Genomic DNA, 20,229 nt, shown 5'->3' on the forward strand with positions numbered 1-20,229 from the left:
CAATTACTCCTATGGGGAAGGAAAATAGGAAAAATTTTGAGGATATGAGTTTCTATTTTACAAATGTTTCAAATGCTTAAAAGAAAAAAAACAATTAGTGAAGCATCCATGCCAAAAAAATGTAGTCTGAAACTAATCATGAGAGAACAATCAGACAAATCCAGTAATCCAGTATGTGAGACATTTTAAAAACATTTCCAGAAATGTCCAAATCACATGAAAGAGTGAAAAAAAAAAAATGGTCTAGACCAGTTTAGATTAAAATGCAAAATGTAACAACTAAAAATAATGTATTATGTATCTTGATATGATCCTTATTAACAGCTATAACATACATTTATTCTGGACAACTGGGAATTTTGAGTATAAACTGAATATTGGATGATAATATGAAATTTGTTAACTCTTTTGGTTTATGTTTTAGATATGGTAATGATCTTGTGATTACACAGATGAATGCCCTTTTCTTGGGAGGATGTGCTGAAGTGTATAGAATGAAATTCATCATATCTGCAACTTTTTTTCAAATAGTCCAGAACACACACACACACACACACACACACACACCCCTAAATGTACATATACAGGGGTAGGCAAAAGTAGGTTAACAGTTGTTTGTATGGAAAATATGTAATACAAGTATGAATAATAATACAAGAATAAACTCTGCATTTCATGCACTCAAAACTGTAAACGTCCTTTTGCCCACCTCTGTCTACTAGTATGTTTATGTATAAATACAGGCTTCCCTAAATGAGCAGGTAGGGTTTATAAGAAAACTTAAGTTTAAACTCTACACTTTGTACACTTTCTATATTAAATATAATCTAAGAAATCACAATTCCTATAGACTAGATAAGATGCATTGCTGATATCTTATGTCAAGATACATTAAATGAAGTCAAGTAACTCAGAGGCTTGTAAGATGAATGCTGATTATATGCGTGTCCATTCATACACGCCTCAGAAGACTGGAATGGACAGAAACGCTTCATTCAGTCCAGTCAAGATGAGAGGCAGAGTTTATCATCAGCTGCTTATTTCAAAGCTGAAGTAGCTTTGGGAAACACTGGCTTATAGCACTGGGTTTGGAAATGTAAAAATAAAAAAAGAAACTAACAATTAAAAGGAAAAAAAACTGTATTCAGCTCAAAGCTAATTTTCAGTTTAAAGTCCTAAAGACTGAAACAGAAACTACTGATGAGAAGCCTGCTTTAATAATGATGCAAAACCTGTCTCCGAAGAACCATAGCCTCTGTAAGGAAGACACACACACACAAAGGGAATGTTTACAACACAGACAGTAAATTTGCAGTGTATGCAGCACTGGGACAAGATAAGGATGGCAGGGGCGGGGCATGCTAGGAGAGGTCAATGCGTGGGGGGAGGGCCGCGGGGGAAGACATATGTAATACTTTTAACAATAAAGAATTTTAAAAAAAGATGAGGATGACGTGTGCAGAAGGATAGTGGAGCTCTGTCTCCCTGAAGGGAAAGAGGCTCCAGATTAGCCAATACCTAAGGCATCTTCCTTGCATTTGTTAGTGTGCTTCGTCTACCTCTAAAGAAGAGATCAACAATATACAAAATACAGCCTCAGATTTATAAGATACAATGAGTTCTACCATGAACTTGAGTCTTCCATTCTTCTCTAAGTAATAGTATCACTTAATGGCCAGGACACATTATCAACATGTCCAGTGGGGGACTTGCAGGAAGCAGCCAATCCATGATTCTCTCTACAATGGTATCTATTACAGACAAGATAACATATGGAGTGCTAAAAACACAAAGCGGCCTTCTGAGCACTGATGATCTAGTTGATTAGTAGAGCCAGAGAAGCCACAAGTAGAGTCTAAGTACCAAAGAGGAAGAGAGGAAGACAATAAAACAGGTGTTCACTGGGACAATTTTTCATCAATTCATGAAGCAGCTAGAACCTGAATTTGATCGTGAGGGAAGAGAAAAGAATTCTAGCCTGGTGAAACTGCATGACCAACCAATGGCAGAGTCTTCAGAAGTCCAGCACCAAAGGCAGGCTCCCACTGCAAGACTGTCGGGTTTCTAAGAGGGCTGGGCCTCTCACTTACTGCCATGTACGGCCGACATCCAGCATCTCTGGTCTTGGCAATGGAGTCCACGAGCTGTCCGCTGATGCCAAAGTCACAGAGTTTAATATTTCCACTTCTGTCCAGAAGGATATTGGAAGGTTTGATATCTGAAAGAGACGGGTACATTCAGTGTAGAAGTAATCAAATGAGCTACATCCTAAAGTATATATATTTAAGTAAAAATACTGAAAAAGCTTAGACAACATAAGTGATCAAGTTCTTAATATTCATATGTATGAGAAATATGAAATTTCTCTGATAACTGATGCTTAAAAACTCAGTTCCAAAAAATACTATTCAGCCCTTCCTTGCCAGTTTGGCTCAGTGGATAAAGTGTTGGCCTTCGAACTGAAAGGTCTCAGGTTTGATTCCGATCAAGAGCACATGCTCAGGTTGTGGGCTCAATCCCCTGTGGGAGACTTGCAGGAGGCAGCCAATTCATGATTCTCTCTCATTATGGATGTTTTTAGCTCTCTCTCTCTTCCTTCCTTTCTAAAATCAATAAAAAACAGATTGTATTTTATCTAAAAAAAAAAAAAAACAAAAACCCACACCATAAAAGTATTAAAAAATATAGTATATAATACATTTAGGCATTCTATTATGTTGTTTTGTTCTCCTCAAGGGACAATCATTTTCTTGCTTCAAATTCATTACTTAACCGTCAAGCTATAAAGCACATGTGTCAAACACAAGGCCCGCGGGCCAAATCCGTCCCGCCAGGCCTTGCAATGTGGCCCGCACCGCGCTGTCATCACTGCACTCCGCTGCGTTTCCATCACAATGACAGTTTATGACTGTTCAGTAAACCATTCGGCCCGCGATTTAGGCTGGATTTTAGATTTTGGCCCCTTCTCTGATTGAGTTTGACACCCCTACTATGAAGAATGAATTTAACCTATGAGTATACTACGCTACTGTACAATATGTGTCAAAGACTATGTGATACTGGGGACTAGATACTTTAGTTGTTACTACCCTGAGGATGGAGCCAAAAGATTAAGGAGATCACAGCCTAAAGAAGGAGCTTGAACTCTAACCAAACTGTGCCAGGACTTTATTACCACAGAAAATGTATTTCCTTGGAGTTTAAGCCAGTTATCAAAATTTTTTGTAACTTGTAATCAAAGCACTCTACCTGTAGCAAAAAAAAAAGCCAACTAATTTAAAGTGATAAAAAGACTGCTTTAAATTCATCACTTTATTTACTAATAGGAAAACCAAAGTTATTCCTGAAGACTGTCCCTTTTATCTTACTCGTCCTCAGGCACCACCTTCGTGCTTTACTGGGATACCTTGAGTATTCCTAAGGTATCTGAGTTGTACTACGGTGAAAGCAATCTATAATAATAAAAGCATAATATGTTAATTAGACTGGATGACCTTCCAGACAAAGCCAGGGCTGTGAGGGAAGCCCAGGACCCAGGTGCCAGTGGCCAGAGGGAAACCCAGGTCCCGGGTACCAGAAGGAAGTCAGTGCCAGAAGCCGGGGAAAGGAATTCCTACTCTTGCATGAATTTCATGCATCAGGCCTCTAGTCTATATATAAAAACCTAAGCAACCATTAAGACCATTAGGTGGCTATGATGTGCACTGACCACCAGGGGGCAGACATTCAACAAGTAGGATCTGCCCTGTGGTGGTCAGTGTGCTCCCACAGCCAGCCAACGTCCCGCAGTCCCTCCCCCAGGCTGGACAGCCACAATTGGTCCCCGTCACCAGCCAGGCCAAGGGACCCCAACCGTGTATGAATTCATGCAACAGGCCTCTAGTACTCATAATTACAGAGCACAGCAAAAAGGGAGGGGGAAACCCCAAAACAAGAACAAGATGAATTATGAGAGAAACAAAATAATTTTGTTTAGGGACCTAATCCTACATGATTTTAGGCCAAAAAAGAAATTAGAAGCATACCTAATATTATCTTAACATAAAATAATGAAGGAAAATTCATTATTTTGTTAAAAATAATATTAAAAATTCATTATTTTATGTTAAAAATAATATCAGGTAGGCAAAATAAATGAATTATTTTGATGTTCCAATTACTAATTTCTCTAACCAGTAGAAATTATGATCCTTAGAATTCAAGGTTCTGCACTTCTCTGAATATGATCTTTGACTTTCCTACTTATTTACTATCAGGATGAATTTCACATACTGTCACATATTGTCTTAGGTCTGTCATGATACCAGAGCAACTATTAATATTTAGTCAGAATTAAAGTCAGGATTCCCACTGTCATCCAATAGATCTACATCAAATGTTTAAAGATTTGAATGTGTGTTTAATAAGGACAAGATCACTACTCTCACAAATAAATACAAATGCTTTATAGCAATTTCAATTAAAGGAATCTCTGATTGCAGCACGGAACAGGGATAGTAGTGTGCCTGTAACACATAATGGCAATTCCTCTCTGATTCCTCTTTGCCCATAGGACCACATTTATGTCTTAGTTGTATACAAGAGAAACGCTAATTATCTATCAGCAAATGAATAATGATTTTTCAACTAAGAGTTACATAAATTTATAGCAAAATCTTCTTCAATTACGAAGTCCAACATATTAGTACGGTAGACTAAAATTTAAAGACAACCAAAATAAAATAAAATAAACCCTAATAATGAAGTTTTAGGTACATATAGTACCTAAAACTTCATTATTATATAGTAGGTTTTGCTTGAAAGTAGCAATATAGTAGGTTTTGCTTGAAAGTAGCACTGAATTTTCAGTATTTTTTCCCTAATAAGAAAAGAGTGTACTATAGAAAATAATTCTAGCCCTAACCGTTTTGGCTCAGTGAATAGAGCGTCAGTCTGCGGACTAAAAGATACTGGGTTCAATTCTGTTCAAGAGCATGTACCATGGCTGCAGGCACATCCCCAGTAGGAGGTGTGCAGGATACAGCTGATCAATATATCTCTCCCATCCATGTTTCTAACTCTCTATCCCTCTCTCTTCCGCTCTGTAAAAAATCAATAAAATGTATTTTTTTAAAAATAATTCTATACCCACCTCTGTGAATGATTTTCAAGTTTTCTTTTAAGTGGTTTAGTGCTTTCACAGTCTGTGGAGTAAAAGGAGAGATAGGATAAACAATTTCCTTCTAATCAAACAGCACAATAGTTTATCGTAAGTAACAGCCCACATAGCCTACTGCATTCTTGTAATCTTAATGTTTCAACATCCTGTGCAATTTTTGTTAACTGAAGATGCTAAATGTTGATTTTAAATTTAAAAACTTAGTTGCCCTGACAACTAAAAAGAAAACCCTGTAACTTATAATTTTTTAGTAAGTCATTAACAAGTTGTATAATATTTCTTATATCTTCAAGCTCTTCAAGAATAGAAATATGTAGTATAAGAAAAATCCAACAGGCTGGATCCATTATCAACCCTAATTTAGTAAGTTCTTCCAAAGTCTCAGTTTCTCACAATCATTCACCCTCACTGGGTGCTGGGCCTTCGAAGTAACTTTTGCAGACCCACGTCTCTCTAATGTCTCAAACAGCTAGGCTTGTGAGTTCATAGTTATTAAATTAGCAAAAGAGATTTAATCGACCTGGCTGGGAGGCTCAATTGGTTGGAGCGTCATCCCATACATGGAAAGGTTGCGAGTTTGATTACCATTCAGGGCACATGCCTAGGTTGGGAGTTTAATCTCCAGTCCAGTAGCAAACAGGAAGGCAACTGATCAATGTTTCTCTCTCACATCAATGTTTCTCTCTCTCTCTCACTCTAAAAATCAATGAGTATATTCTCAGGTAAGAATGAAAAAAGAGAGATTTAAATCAAATTTTAAACGTTGTGCTCAATATAAAAGGTGATCACCAAGACTAGAAACATAGGCAAATATATAATTCATTATTTATTAGTACTGTATGTATATTACACATATTGCATTTTACAATAAAGTAATTTTATCTATGTTTTCTAACTTCATAATCACCTTGTACAGAGATTAAGAACAAGATTCTGGGATTAGGCTACCTGGGCTTAAAGCATTTACCAGTTAAAATTATATAAACTTCAAAGCAAATTAATTGCTCAATCTCTCCATATTTTAGATCTGTCATCTGTAAACAAGTTACACTATTTACCATAGAAAGTTGCTATGAAGATAAAATGTCATAAAATCTTGGCCTGATATAAATATTCAATAATCATTAGCTGTTTTCCTTATGCTACTATTGTTTCTATGAATACTAACAAATTCCAAGATAATATTGGCTTTGATATACTGGAGACAGAAGACTAAAATGATCAATATAAAATGTCCTAGACAGGTCAGAATAATTAACAAAGTTTCTAATAAAACTCTGCTTCTTTTTATAAAATATATGTGAGGATATATATCTTACCATTTAACTCATTAAACATTTAATTTTAAGCATTAAGTCAGCTAAATAACTTAAAACATTAACAAGAGACTTATGAATCTTAAGATTATGACAAAAAATGTAATTTTAAAATTTCAACCATACACACATATCTCTTCTAACTAATATACAATTCAGAAACTATATATTTTTAACATTAAACGTAAGTGATTAAGTAAGATAAAATGCAATGGACAGACAACCTAAGCTGGATATTGAGGATGCAGGAAAGGAGAGACAGGAAATTACATGCAACTAAGTATCTTACAGCTTCCTATAAAATTTAGTTGACTTATCCACCAAACCAGATCATGATCAGAGTCTCAGGGGTTTCTAAGAATCTTATTAATTTTACTCTATTACAGAAAATTATTTTTGAAAAAAATAATTATGAATAATCTTTTTCAACTAAAAGATTCAGAGCAAGAAAGGAAATAATCATAGCCCCACTTTCAAGACTATAAAAACATAAGTAAAAAAAGTACCTCTTTTCTTTTTGGTACTCGGGTAAAAGTGAATTGACCAAATAAACAGTAATGCTGGTTACTGAAATTGCTGGTCAAAAATGTAAATAGTTTAGTCTGGATAGCCCAACTCTTAAACCACAAAGAGTTTTAATTAAGAGACTTCAAGGAGACCGCTGTGTTCTGATTATTTTAGGCATAAGCATGATAATACAATGTATTTAAAAATAGTTAAACCAACAGTGGAAAAGGGAACAGAAAATTGCTTGTTCTAATCTTACTGACAGAACAATCTATTGTGGTTGGTTGTGATTTTGTACTACTTACAGACCACATTTTGAAAATAGTTCTTTATGATTGTGTCAGTTACCCCATAGAAGCAGTTCGGTCTCTGTCCCTTTACCAGTGATCCTCCAGGAAAGTCAGTAACATTCTGTGAAGGACAACTGGACATGTGCAGTCAAATGCCAGCAGTGTCTTCACATGAGCACATAGAGAAAGAACAATTTGAAAACCAGGTACTTACTGCTAAAGTGATTTTGCCTAAAATTTCTTCTGGAATAACATCATCTAATACACTATATACATATTTGTAAAACTTATCAAACGAGGTAGACATGAGTTCCATACAGATCCAACAGTCACCCTACAAAATAACAAATATGTTACTCTTACACATTATATTACGTGCCATTTTTCCTTCGCTTAAAACAGAAATACAATTAACAAAAAAGCAATCTTCATTGAAAAAAAAAATACCTTGTAGAAAATTTTGGTTTCTTATTAAAGCTCTGGACAGAACATTCTCCTCATGATTAAACACAAATTGATTTGTCCAATTTTCCCCATTCTTAATTTTAAGGGCAGGAACAGTCTTATATAGAAAACTTTTGAGCTTTATAAGAATTTCAAATATTGCCAAAATTAAATATACAAATAGAAAACATGGAAAACTTCATTCTCACTAACAAAGAAAATAGATTACAGTTATCTTGATATAATGTAAAAACTTCTTAAAAAGTAAATAAAATAAAAAAAGACAGAAGAAAATTCATAAAGCAAACAAACCCAATGCCTCAAAAGTCATCCCACTCTCAGCATCCCCTTGCCTTGCTGTTCTCTGAATGACTCGTATCATCTTTTAATATAAAATATAATTTATTTATGTTATGTTTTTCATTTACATTTCATGCACTCCACCAGGACAGGGGTTCAATGTTAACATTCCTTAAATGAATGAATGCTGGCTATAATTAAACTGTATCGTTCAAAAACTGATGGCAGCATTATAGAGTGTTTAAAAACAGTATGAAGGCAACTGGATAATAAAACAAGAGATATGTGTTTATATCCTTTGACAGAATCATGACTGGGAATCTCACTTAAAGAAACAGTCCAAAAATTACAAAAACAAAAACAAACTAGAAACCACTAAACTATCCCACAAGAGGAAATGGTGCATCATTAAAGGAATTATCTATTATTCAATTATTTAAAAATGACACAATTCATGAAAGTATACATGAGCAAAATGTAGACCCTAAGTGATACCATGATTATAACACTATTAGAGGCCCGGTGCACAGCTCCACGCCACGGTGGGTCCCTCGGCCTGGCCTGCGGCGATCGGGGTGAAATGGGCTCTCTGACATCCCTGAGGGATCTCGAATTGCGAGAGGGCACAGGCCAGGCTGTGTGCTGGGCCTCTATGATGCATATAAGATCTTTTGGTTAATCTCTTCCTGCCCTCGACCTCCCCTCTCTTCCCTTCCCTCTGAGATTCATCAGTCTGTTCCATGTTTTAATACCTTTAGTTTCTACTCCTGCATTGAGTGACTGCCCCTACCAGTTGGACAGTTGCTTAGGCTTTTATATATATAGATAAAAGTATTTGCACACACAAACAAATAATACAAAGTACCTTGTAAGAGTGAAAACAACTATCAGGGTGATATAAAAAAATTACCTAAAAATGATTTTGTATGTTGTCACTAATCTATGGATCCCATTGTACCCTCTGAGATTTCCCACAACTAATCTTCCCCTCATACCTGACCTACATTGATTAGAGATGAATGCCCCTAAAAGTACAATGGTTTGCTCAGAACACTGCTATTGGTGATACAGCCATAAAAAGAATCCAGTGTACTTATCTCCTTTCTCCTATCAACACCTACAATGCAGGGGCACCAAACTTGTAAGGAGAGAGGGCCTACGCTTTGATGAACTGAGTGAGCACAGTACTCTCACAACAGGAGCACCTGCTGGAGCACGCATGCAGCCCAGGGCTTTGCAGAATACTTACGGGAACTTCTATTTCTTTGTTTAAGTCTCTTCTCTCTCTTTTTATTTTGAGTGCTTTTACAGAATGACTCTCACAAAAGATTCAGTAACACCCTTCACTCAGAACATGTACTTGAATTAATTTAGTCTAAAGACATTATCTCAACAGGTTTATTAGAATTTTTATTACACTTATCTCATCTACTTAGAAAAACAGTAAGGAAATAATTGAATGTCAGTAGTGTAGTAAAGCAGAAAGACCACTGATATTAGAGTCTACAGGCCTGACTTAGTACCCAGACTCTCCTACTTTCCGCTTATATAAAACTAGGAGCCTAGTGCACGAAAATTCATACATAGGAGAGGGTTTCACTCAGCCCAGCCTGCCCCCTCTCATAGCCTCAGGGGCAGGAGGTGACCCAGTGATCAGGGGAAGGTGATGCCTCCATCACACCTCTGTTGCTGCCACTGCCAGCAGTGCGAGCCTCAGCTGGCCCTGGTTACCTGAGCCTTGGGTGGCCCTGGGCAGCCGCCATCTGAGGCTTCCTTGTGCCTCGGGCCAGCCCTGGGCAGCTGTGGGGCTGAGGGAACTGGGGGACTTCGGAGGCAGGTGCATGGAGTGGCTGGACCCACCTGGGGTGGGCCCGACTGTGCAGCGCCCCTGCCACCCCAGTGGGGCTGAGGGGACTGGGCGCTGCCATCTTGTGGCTGTGGAAGCTGCCATCTTTGAGGATATGGCATTCAATTAGCATTTCCCTCCTTGCTGGCTGTGAGCACCACCATCTTTGTGAGGGTGTGACTGTCAATTAGCATATTTATTAGATAGGATTGGGCTCCTGGATTCCTCATTTAGGAAATGGGATCTCTCCACCAACCTCAATGAGCTGTGATAAAGATCAAATGAGCTAACATATGCAAAACACAAAATAAAGTGGCTGGCATGTGGTAAAAACTATAGCTAAGAAAATAAAGAGAGGACAGGAACAAGTGGAAAAATAGAAAGGCAATCAAAAGAGAAAGAAAAATATGGGAACCAGAGAAGTGAAGGTAAGAAGTAAATTAAGGACTAAGGATGAGAAGAGCAGGCAAAAGGAGCAATTAGCATTACAGAGGAAGATGTCTATAGTTTCTAAGGAACATAACCTAACGTAAATTTATTTCTTCTGGTAGTTCCTTTTGGCCATCACTGAGAATAGGCAACGTTTAAAAAAAACAATAAAAAGGAATGGCCTGAACTGCCTCAAAAACCAGGGAAGGCAGCATAGCTCTCCTGTTCACATGAAAGACGAAATGGGCATGTGACCAAAATACAAAAGCAGAAATTACTGAATGTGGATTTACTGAAAGAAAGGCGGGGGACAATGAAAAATTGAACTACTAAGATCAAGATAAGGGTTCCTAAAGACAAAATCTAGATAAAACTAATAATATACTTATCATATACTTATGGTATCAGCAGTAACCACTTAGAAAAATGTTTAGAGACACCACTAACAGTAAAAAGGAAACCTCTAAAGCACCTAAGAATATATCTAACAAAAGAAGCAAAATGTTTATGAAAACAAGTATGAAATGTTACTAAAGGACATAACAATCGGACTAAATACAGAGGAAAAGCATGCTTACAAATGTGAAGACTCAAAACCATAAAGATGCCAATTCCCCCAAAATAACCTAAGAATTTAGTTAGATTCTAATCAAAATTATTAAGCACCTGGACAAGCTTATCCTAAAACTTATGTAGGAAAGTGGAGCCATACATAGTTCACACAATTTTAAAAAAGGGGGCTGCTCTACTAGACAAAGACCTTTATATAAAGTGTTCACAATAAAAGATGGTGGTATTAATATGGGGGCAGGGTAAATATGCCAGTGAATCACATTAAAAACCCGTGCAACTAGGCAATTTGATTTATGACAGATTTAGCAAAGCATGCAATGACAAAAGGATGGACGATTCCAGGAATGCTGTTGAGACCAGTAGCCTTCCATACACAAAAACATTAAATTAGGTCATTACCTCAAGTTAGTCAAACAAAAACACAAAAACTCCCAAATGCAACTTTTGAAAAGCAAACTTTAAAATATTTTTGTTTTGAAAGTCTAAGACTTCAGGGTGGGGTAAAAATTTCTTCCCATACACGTACATATGTGAAAAGAATAAATCACAAAGAGTTAAGACCTGTCAACTAACTCCACTCTAATGAATATTTTTGTATGATAAAGGATATCATACCAAAAGTTCAAAAATAAAATAAGAACATATATTTGGATGTAAAGAAACAAAGGATACCCTGGATAATAAAGCATATGCTAAACTAATTATGAATCGACAAAACTTAATAGAATAATGGCAAAGGTATATGAAGAGGCAAATCACAGAAAAGAAAACGTGAACACACAAAAAATCCTGTACTTCACCACCGATAAGATAAATGTAATTTTAAAAGTGAGATATCACTTCAGAGTCACATAACTGCCCAAAATAAAACATTTAATAGTACGAGATACTAGCAACAAGACCTGTGACAATAAGTGCACATGGCCTACCCAACATGCCATCCTTTGTTCTGCACAATGTGCCCAGTTAAAACTACATTTCCCAATCTTCTATGAAGAGTAGGGCAGCCAATGAAATGTCAATACCAAAAGCACAATGCATAAAAGAAAAAGACAGACAAGTTGTCCTACACTGACATTAAAAACTTTCACTTTCTAAAATAAATATTTAAGCCCTAGCTGGTTTGGCTCAGTAGATAAAGCGTCAGCCTGCGAAATGAAGGATCCTATGTTCAATTCAATTTTGGTCAAGGGCACATACCTGGGTTTCGGGCTTGATCCCCAGTAGGGGGGTGTGCAGGAGGCAGCCAATTAATGATTTCCTCTCATCATTTATGTTTCTCTCTCTCCTCCATTCCTCTCTGAATCAATAAAAAATTAAAAACACACACACACACACACACACACACACACAAAATGTGTAACAAATAAAACAGACATGGGGGGACAAACATTCGCAATCATATATCTGATAGTAAACCTGTCACCAGAATAACATTAAAAAAAAAAAAAAACTCCCAAAACTCAATAGTAAGAAAATAAGCAAAACAATTAAGAAAATGACAAAAATATTTGAATAGAAACTGCTTTGAAGAAGACAGCTAGCAAGTTAGCACAGGAAAAACTGTTTAACAGCATTTGTCATTAGAAAAATGAAAATTAAAAATGCAATGAGATTCCCCTCTAAATCTATTAGAGTGGCTAAAAATTAAAAAGACAGACCCGCAACTGTTGAGAAGATGTGGGAGAAATAAAGTCATCCACTATCACTGGAAGCTGAAAAGGCAACCACAGTTGATCCTTGAACAACATGGGTTTGAACTTCAAAGGTTCACTTAAATGCAGATTTATTTATTTTTTTCAATATACAGTCACCCCTTCATATCCCTGGTTTCACATCCTCCCAGCCAACCAACTGTGGATGGAAAACAGTTATTCTGGATCTGCAGTGGGGAACCTGAGAATGCAAGGTGCCGATTTGCATGCAGTGTTCTATGCTATTTTACATAGGGCACTTGAGCTTCTCTGTATTTGGGTACTGGTGAAGTGCCTAGAACCATCCTCTGCAGATACTGAGGGACAAACTCTAGTTAAGTTTGTGGGGAGTTAAAAGTTATATGCAGATTTTCAATGGTAAGCGCCCCAACCCTCAAGTTGTTCAGAAGTCAACTGCACTTTTAAAAATAGTTTGCCCATTTTTTAAAAAACTGAAACACATGACCCATCTATCCCACTTCCAGGTATTTTACCCAAGGGAAATAAAATCATACGTCTACTAAAATTCTTGTACTCAAATACAGCAGTTTTACTCTAATAGATAAACACTGGAAACAACCCTAATGAATAAACAAACTGTGGTGAACCCATGCAATGGAAAACTAATACTACTCCACAAACAAAAGGAACAAACTATTTATAATGCCACAACATGAATTGCAAAATAATTATGCCAAGTATAAGAAAACTTCTTTAAAAAAGAGTACATACTGTTTGATTCTATTTACACAAAATTCTAGAAAATGCAAATTTAGTGGCAGAAAGCAGACCTATGGTTGCTGAGGATACTGACAGCAGAAAGGAAGTGTGTATTACCTGTGGGACACAAGGAAACTTGTGAGTGATGAAGTTCATTATCTTGAGTATGGTGATAACTGTACAGGTGCATACATTTGTCCAAACATATCAAATTGTATACTTTTAAATATGTGTGGTTTATCATGTGTCAACATTAGCTCCATAAAGTTGTATTTATAACTTGCATGGGGGAAGGAAAGAGAAAGAAGAACATGAGAAGAAGGAGTAGAAAAGAGAAGGTGACTAAATTCAACTAATAACACTTTTATATATTCTGATGAACTTCTACAATCACAACTTACTCAGAACAGTATTTACTATACTAGAATTTCTCCAACCTCAGCCTAAGGATTTCCTTGCTATTAAATTCTGGCAATTAAAAGCCTTTAAGTAAATTATAGGCTAAAAGTTACTTTAATTTTTCAATACTACCAAGCTCTTTTTCGCAGTCTACAAAGCCTGAAAACAAATTTAGAAACCTGTGCAATTGGATATCTAAATAACTTCCTTAATCGAATCCAAGTTGAACTTGGGGCTTTTTATTTGAGTTTAGGCCCATCCTAGAAAGAAATATACATGGTTGGAAACAATGGCAACATATAAGTTACCAACTTCAGTAATAAGTAGTATTTATTCACTGCTCTAATAAAGCTATAGAACTTACAAAGGCTCAAAATTACCCAATAGTAAGATTAATCTCTACATAGTAGCTATAAGAAAAATACCTTTTCACAAGCCCTTCGATTGATGGTGACTGAACCAGACCCAAACCTGATCGTCTTATGGACACTAAATTATGTGAAATATTCTCGAGGGTTTTTCCACAGTGACAGTATTAAAAGATGTGTCTCTCACACAGTAGGGCAAAATGTCCTGACTTCACAAACACTTCCATTCTTTCCTATCATAAACCCAGAATTTTGGATCTATTACTTATACTGAAGGTCATGTAGCCAAAAGAGATCTTTAAGTAATCAATCTTGAAAGAAAAGTGTTTCTCTAAACCCTTATTAAATCTGTTTAACATTTTTACCCTTTGTAACTTGAGAAAACAAACTTTGACTACTCACTTTTTTGTTGTTGTTAATCCTTACCAGGGGATATTTTCCCATTTATTTATTTATTGTCTGCTTGTTTGTTTAGAGAGAGTGGAAGGGAAGGGGAGGGACAGAAAGAAACATTGGTGTGAGAGAGACACCTGATGGCTACCTCCCACACAGGCCCAACCAGGGCCTGAGCCTGCAACTGAGGTATGTGCCCTTGACCAGAATTGAAACTGGGACCCTTCAGTCTGCAGGCATGCTCTATCCACTGAGTCAAACCAGATAGGGCTGTCTAAGCAACCTTTAAATGAACTTCCTGCTTCTAAAACTTCATTTTTTATTATTGAGAATGTACCTATTATTTCTTCTATTCTATGATTTGGGAGAGAAGTTTAAGTTCACTCTAAACATTTTGTGACTATATACAGCTTAACTGTACAGTTCTTAAGATTTCATCTTATTATAGTCAAAAATTGTAATGTTTAAAAAGGTTATATTTTAAATTAAGCTAAATGTTCTTCATCCCTGGACCACTTATGGTATATAGTGACTGAACAGTGAGAACTTTGTCTCTGAATTCCCAACTCTGGCACGTAGTGACTGTGTGACTTTTTTCAAATTAGTTCTCAAATCTCAGTTTGCTCTCTGGAAAAAGGGCATAATACCACCAGACTCCCTGAGACCATTGTGATGATAATATATGTGAAAATCATAGAGCATTCAATAAATGCTAGTGCTTATAACCGCTTTTCTCAACTCCCTTTGACCTTCCTGAGATGTAAAACTGAATTTTACCAGCTATTCATGAGAAACCATAAGAATACCATTAAATTGTGGGCATCACTTACTAGTACTTTGCCTTCTTTTCATGAAATCAGAATTCAACACTACTTAGCCTGGGGCTAGATATTTAAATGTTGCTTAAATGAAGGCTTAAATAAAAGAACAGGAGCACTAAGTTGGCATGTTCAAGCACTAGAAAGGTGAATTTCAGTGAAGATGAGCCAGTGGGAGGCTTTAGTGAACACAGCACTGGAAAAGCTGACTATGGAATCTAGTTAGGAGAGAAGATCTAGTCCAATCCTAAATAAAAATTCTTTTGCTTAAGATTGAAAAAGGATTTAGTGATTATGAAGAATAAAGTTATGGCTTGGTGAAAAAGGGGAGAGAAGATACCAAGATTCCTGTGCAATCTAAAGAAGTTCCAGACCCATGACCTTACTAACAGAATAATGTGATGTAATACTTACGTCCAGGATACAGTTATGTACCCGAATACATGACTATATACAGATACAATGTCATACTGTTGTGAAATAGTGAAGTAAGCTAAGAAATTCAGTGTATTAGGTAAAAAAATATACGAATGTTCAAGTCATAAAAAGTACAAGGACAGGAGGAAAAAGAAACTACAAGTCTAGAATTAACAGTGATTAATTGAACAAAGAAATAGGTTTTATCATGAAGTAGTATTCTTCCAGTTACTAGAATTACTTATTACGAGAGTTACCTATTAAGAACACACACACATAAATGAATGAAGGAATGAATGAATGAATGAATGAATGAATAAATAAATAAATAAATAAATAAATAAATAAATAAATAAATAAATTTTAGGGTTGGGTGGAGAATTGATTAACCTCTAAGGTCTTCTCCAATCACAAGATTTCATACTTCTAGCCAGTATACATTCAGTCTTATTTTATAACATGGTTGATTGTAAGTTTCAATAACTACAATAAAAAACCCAAGGCTATCCTCTTTTTTTTTTTTTTTTTTGAAAATATATTTTATTGATTTTCCACAGAAAGGAATGGTGAGGGAAAGAGAGCTAGAAACATCGATGAGAGTGATACATCAACCAGCTGCCTCCTGCACATCCCCTACTGGGAATGTGCCCGCAACCAATGTACATGCCCTTGACCAAAATCGAACCTGGGACCCTTCAGTCCACAGACTGATGCTCCATCCACTGAGCCAAACCAGTTTCGGCCCAAGACTATACTCTTTGTGATCCAGTTCCAGCACATCCGAACATTTTCAAAATGAGAATGGTATTTTTAATGAGCATTTAAAATGCTTAAGAGTTCAAAGTTGAAGGTATCACACTGCCTTATATGAAAGAATACTACAAGGCTATAGTAATCAAAACAGCATGGTACTAGCATAAAAACAGACACATAAGTCAATGGAACAGAATAGAAGCCAGAAATAAACCCATGTCTATATGGTCAATTAATATTTGACAAAGGAGACAAGAACATACAATGATGTAAAGACAGCCTAGACAATAAATGATGTTGGAAAAACTGAACAGGTGCATGCGAAAAAATAAAACTATATCACTTCTTATACCAGATATAAAAATAAACTCAAAGTACGTAGATTAAAGACTTAAATATAAGACTCAAAACCATAAAACTCCTAGAAGAAAACAAAGGCAGTAAAATCTCTGGCATTTCTCTTAGCATTATTCTTTTTGAAGCATTTTGTTGGGCCATGGAAACCAAAGAAAGAAAGAAAGAAAGATCAAGCCCTGGTCAGGTAGCTCAGTTGGTTAGAGCATCGTCCCAATACGCCAATGTTGTGGGTTAGGTCCCCTTAAAGAAGAGAAAGTATTTATAAGTAAAGCAAGGAAATAGAGAATTCATAAATGACAGCTATTTTTTTTTAAGTGTTAAGATTCACCCCTTAACAAAAGGGAAAATAAGTGATAGAAATTTATGTATAGATTATCAAGGCTATATACTAAACTACTGAGAAATTAACTTATTACTAATGTATGGCATTTAATTGTATATTAATATTTAAGCCTGCCACACTCTTATTTATCCCCATTAGATACTCATTCGCCAGCTCCAAACGCAAATAGTTCATTCCTACCTCTCTGAAGAGTGCACCATAAAACTGAACAATGTATGGGCAGTCACTACTCCGCATTACTACATCCAAATCCATAAGAAGTTGCTTTTGTTCTTTTTCATCCACTGTTGACCGAATTCTCTGGAAAAGAATGAGAGAAGATGTCATAATAACATAAAACAACTGTGGAAGCCTGAGAAAAACCACTACCACAAAAAGATCAAAAATTCCTAAGCAGACTTCGCAAATACTAACCCAACATGAAAGTTATTATCTTTGTTATACTTCGCAAGAACGATTTTTACCACAGAAAAATAGAACATAGGAATTCTTATTTTTAATAAAATAGTACTTAATAACTCTCGAAAGGACTCAGGATCTCAAAACACAAGCATTCACTGATGATGCTGGAAATTATGCAATAAAGTTCTTGGGCAATGAAAATTAACCACGTGCAAAAGAAAATCATAAGGAACTACACTTTAAATCATAATGGACTATAAACAGTTTTCATGTGACTAATTAGAGATAGCTTCATATATGCTTTAATGACCATTTCAGAATTGTATGAAATCAAGGCATTCAATGCAAGAACACCCCCCTTCCCTTCTGGGATCCTTGCACCATAGCATCCTCATTCGTTAGAGAGAGAACATAGTTCAGAACTACTGTACGAGCAGCACAGTCTACTATCCATGTCTCCAAAACCCTGGACTGGAATTCTCCCCATTCACCACTTCCTGAAGGGTAAAATCAAAAAGTTCTACCTGACTTTCCAAACCATGAGTCAGAATGCAGGACAATATAAACATGTTAATGAAAAACTAAAACTGAGGAAATAGAGGGCCCCTTGTCTATTCTAAGCTGATGAGGCCGTGCTCTGTACACGGAAGACCTAGGGTATATTCCTAACAACTTCTGTGCACAATCCTAAAACACTGACACACAAAAATCAGTATCCCCATGTCCTACCCACGAACAGTATAGGGCATGGAGATAGCCAGAGAGAGTTCTCACTGCACTACAGAGACAGAAGTTCAGAAATTATAAAACATTAATAACAAAGTTATGGCTTAACATTAAAGCACACAAAGAACTTTTCTCATAAAAATATTCAAAATGTCACACCGTGCCACTGTGTATAATACATAGCACATACTTACAAGGCAAGTTAGTATCAAAAAATACCTAAGGTGGCATTTTGTCTTCCAAAGACTTCAAGGTATCTGTCCTCAATGTCCTTGAAAGGGATGAAGGCTTCAATCAAGTTCTTGAGCCCATTTTACAGAAGAGAAACCAGAGGCACAGAGAGATACAAGAGACGTATTCCATGGGACATGACAATAAGCAGTTAGGTAAGGACTAGAAGTAGGTTCTCTCATCTTCACTTTCCATACTAAATAGGAATTCCATGCATTTCCAATACAAATTTAATTTTGATACTTAAAATGTAGAGCCTCCTAGCTATAGTACTTCACATCAAATAAAATTTACTAACGGCATCTACCCGTATATGCTGATTTATTTAAAACTTTGACATTAAATTTCACTGCATAAACAAGAAAACATAAGAATACAAGATATAAACAAAATACAAGCAGTACTTTCAAAATTAAAATATTTCCCTTCCCTCTCTTCTATCTTTTCATAATTCTGGAAAAAAATAATCTTGTTTGTAAATCAATCAGCATGTGTTCTCAAAAATAGCCTACTGGTGCAATGTGCATTTATTCAAAATCTGACATTGATAATTCTTATAAACATGTATTCCTGTTTTAAATATATAAATTTAAAAGTGCAGCTGTAAAAATCCTAATTTGGGAAGGCAATTATTTTTTTGAATCTAAATTTAAAAGACAGAGACCTGGTAATTTGAGACAAACAGGGAAGAAAAAGCAAATGGCCCTCTATTTGGATAAGATTTCTACCTATTAAAGAATTCTCACTTTTAAGTTTTAAAAACATACTTTTTTTTTGCTATTTTATTTGCATGTATATATTGGCAAGTGTAAATATACTAGCACACGCACTTATGAACTGCTATTTTAAAAGACGCCCTCTTTGCTAGTTTACTTTTTGTTTCCCTAAACTGGTTATATGGTTTTCTATATTTAACATTTGTTTTCAACTACTATTATAGAAAGCATATTACAGTCAAAAGTTTAATAGTTATCATCAATATCTGAATATTGGGGACTATTTCTTTTTATATATATATATATTTTTTTTATTTATTTCAGAGAGGAAGGGAGAGAAAGAGACATCAATGATGAGAGAGAATCACTGATTAGCCGTCTTCTGCACGCCCCACACTGGGTTGTAGCCTGCAAACTAGGCATGTCCTCTGACTGGGAATCAAACCATGACCTCCTGGTTTATAGCTCAATGCTGAACACTGAGTCAGGCCAGCTGGGCTGCTGGAAACTATTTCTAAAAATACTGTAGCTACAGAAAGAATACCTGTTACTATGTGAACTGGAGGTGGGACTGAAGCCCCAGCAACTGATTAATATCTATACTCAATCCCTGTCAGGATTATTATTAACCAGAATGTAGAGATAATTCCTGGTGCAGCTCTAACCTTTGAGATCATCAGCAGAGCAGGAAAATCGATTCATCTTTAATATATTATTTAATACCACTACTAGTACAACAGAGAACATGGGGCAGCTGGAGGGCCTAGCATGAAACTGATTTTGCTCCTAGATACTTGTCAACAAACTAAGACATCCTCATGCTGCTGGTATTACATCTGAATCACTTGGGATTAAGCAAGTATAGCTGACTCTCAATTATACTGAAGTTTTAGGGTTGCACTGCAATATTTCTTATATGTGAGCACTTAATAATTTAAAAGGCCTAAAGTACTCAAAAGGAGATTAACTATACATAAACCTACAATAGCTTCAAATTGAAATTAAGTCAATAATCTAATAAATTATTAA

General features: G+C 36.0%; 1 protein-coding gene across 12 annotated transcripts in view; it reads right to left on the reverse strand.

The window, feature by feature from the left end:
* The window catches only part of MAP2K4 (mitogen-activated protein kinase kinase 4), a 99,695-nt gene that overhangs the window by 12,843 nt on the left and 66,623 nt on the right, over positions 1-20,229 (reverse strand). For 6 of the 12 annotated variants that reach the window (XR_004990386.2, XM_036451833.2, XM_036451832.2 and 3 more), the window contains 5 exons: positions 17,306-17,425; positions 13,353-13,394; positions 7,486-7,605; positions 5,132-5,183; positions 2,091-2,218 (listed from right to left, as the gene is read on the reverse strand). Coding sequence is in view for 11 of the 12 variants with exons in the window: in XM_036451833.2 (XP_036307726.1) it covers positions 2,091-2,218; positions 5,132-5,183; positions 7,486-7,605; positions 13,353-13,394; positions 17,306-17,425 (462 nt within the window). In the remaining variant the exon portion in view is untranslated. The remainder of the gene's footprint in view (positions 1-2,090; positions 2,219-5,131; positions 5,184-7,485; positions 7,606-13,352; positions 13,395-17,305; positions 17,426-20,229) is intronic. The other 6 variants (XM_036451825.2, XM_036451829.2, XM_036451828.2 and 3 more) reach the window with 4 other exon arrangements.

Source organism: Pipistrellus kuhlii, unplaced genomic scaffold (genome assembly GCF_014108245.1).
Source record: "Pipistrellus kuhlii isolate mPipKuh1 unplaced genomic scaffold, mPipKuh1.p scaffold_m20_p_23, whole genome shotgun sequence".
Taxonomy (NCBI): domain Eukaryota; kingdom Metazoa; phylum Chordata; class Mammalia; order Chiroptera; family Vespertilionidae; genus Pipistrellus; species Pipistrellus kuhlii.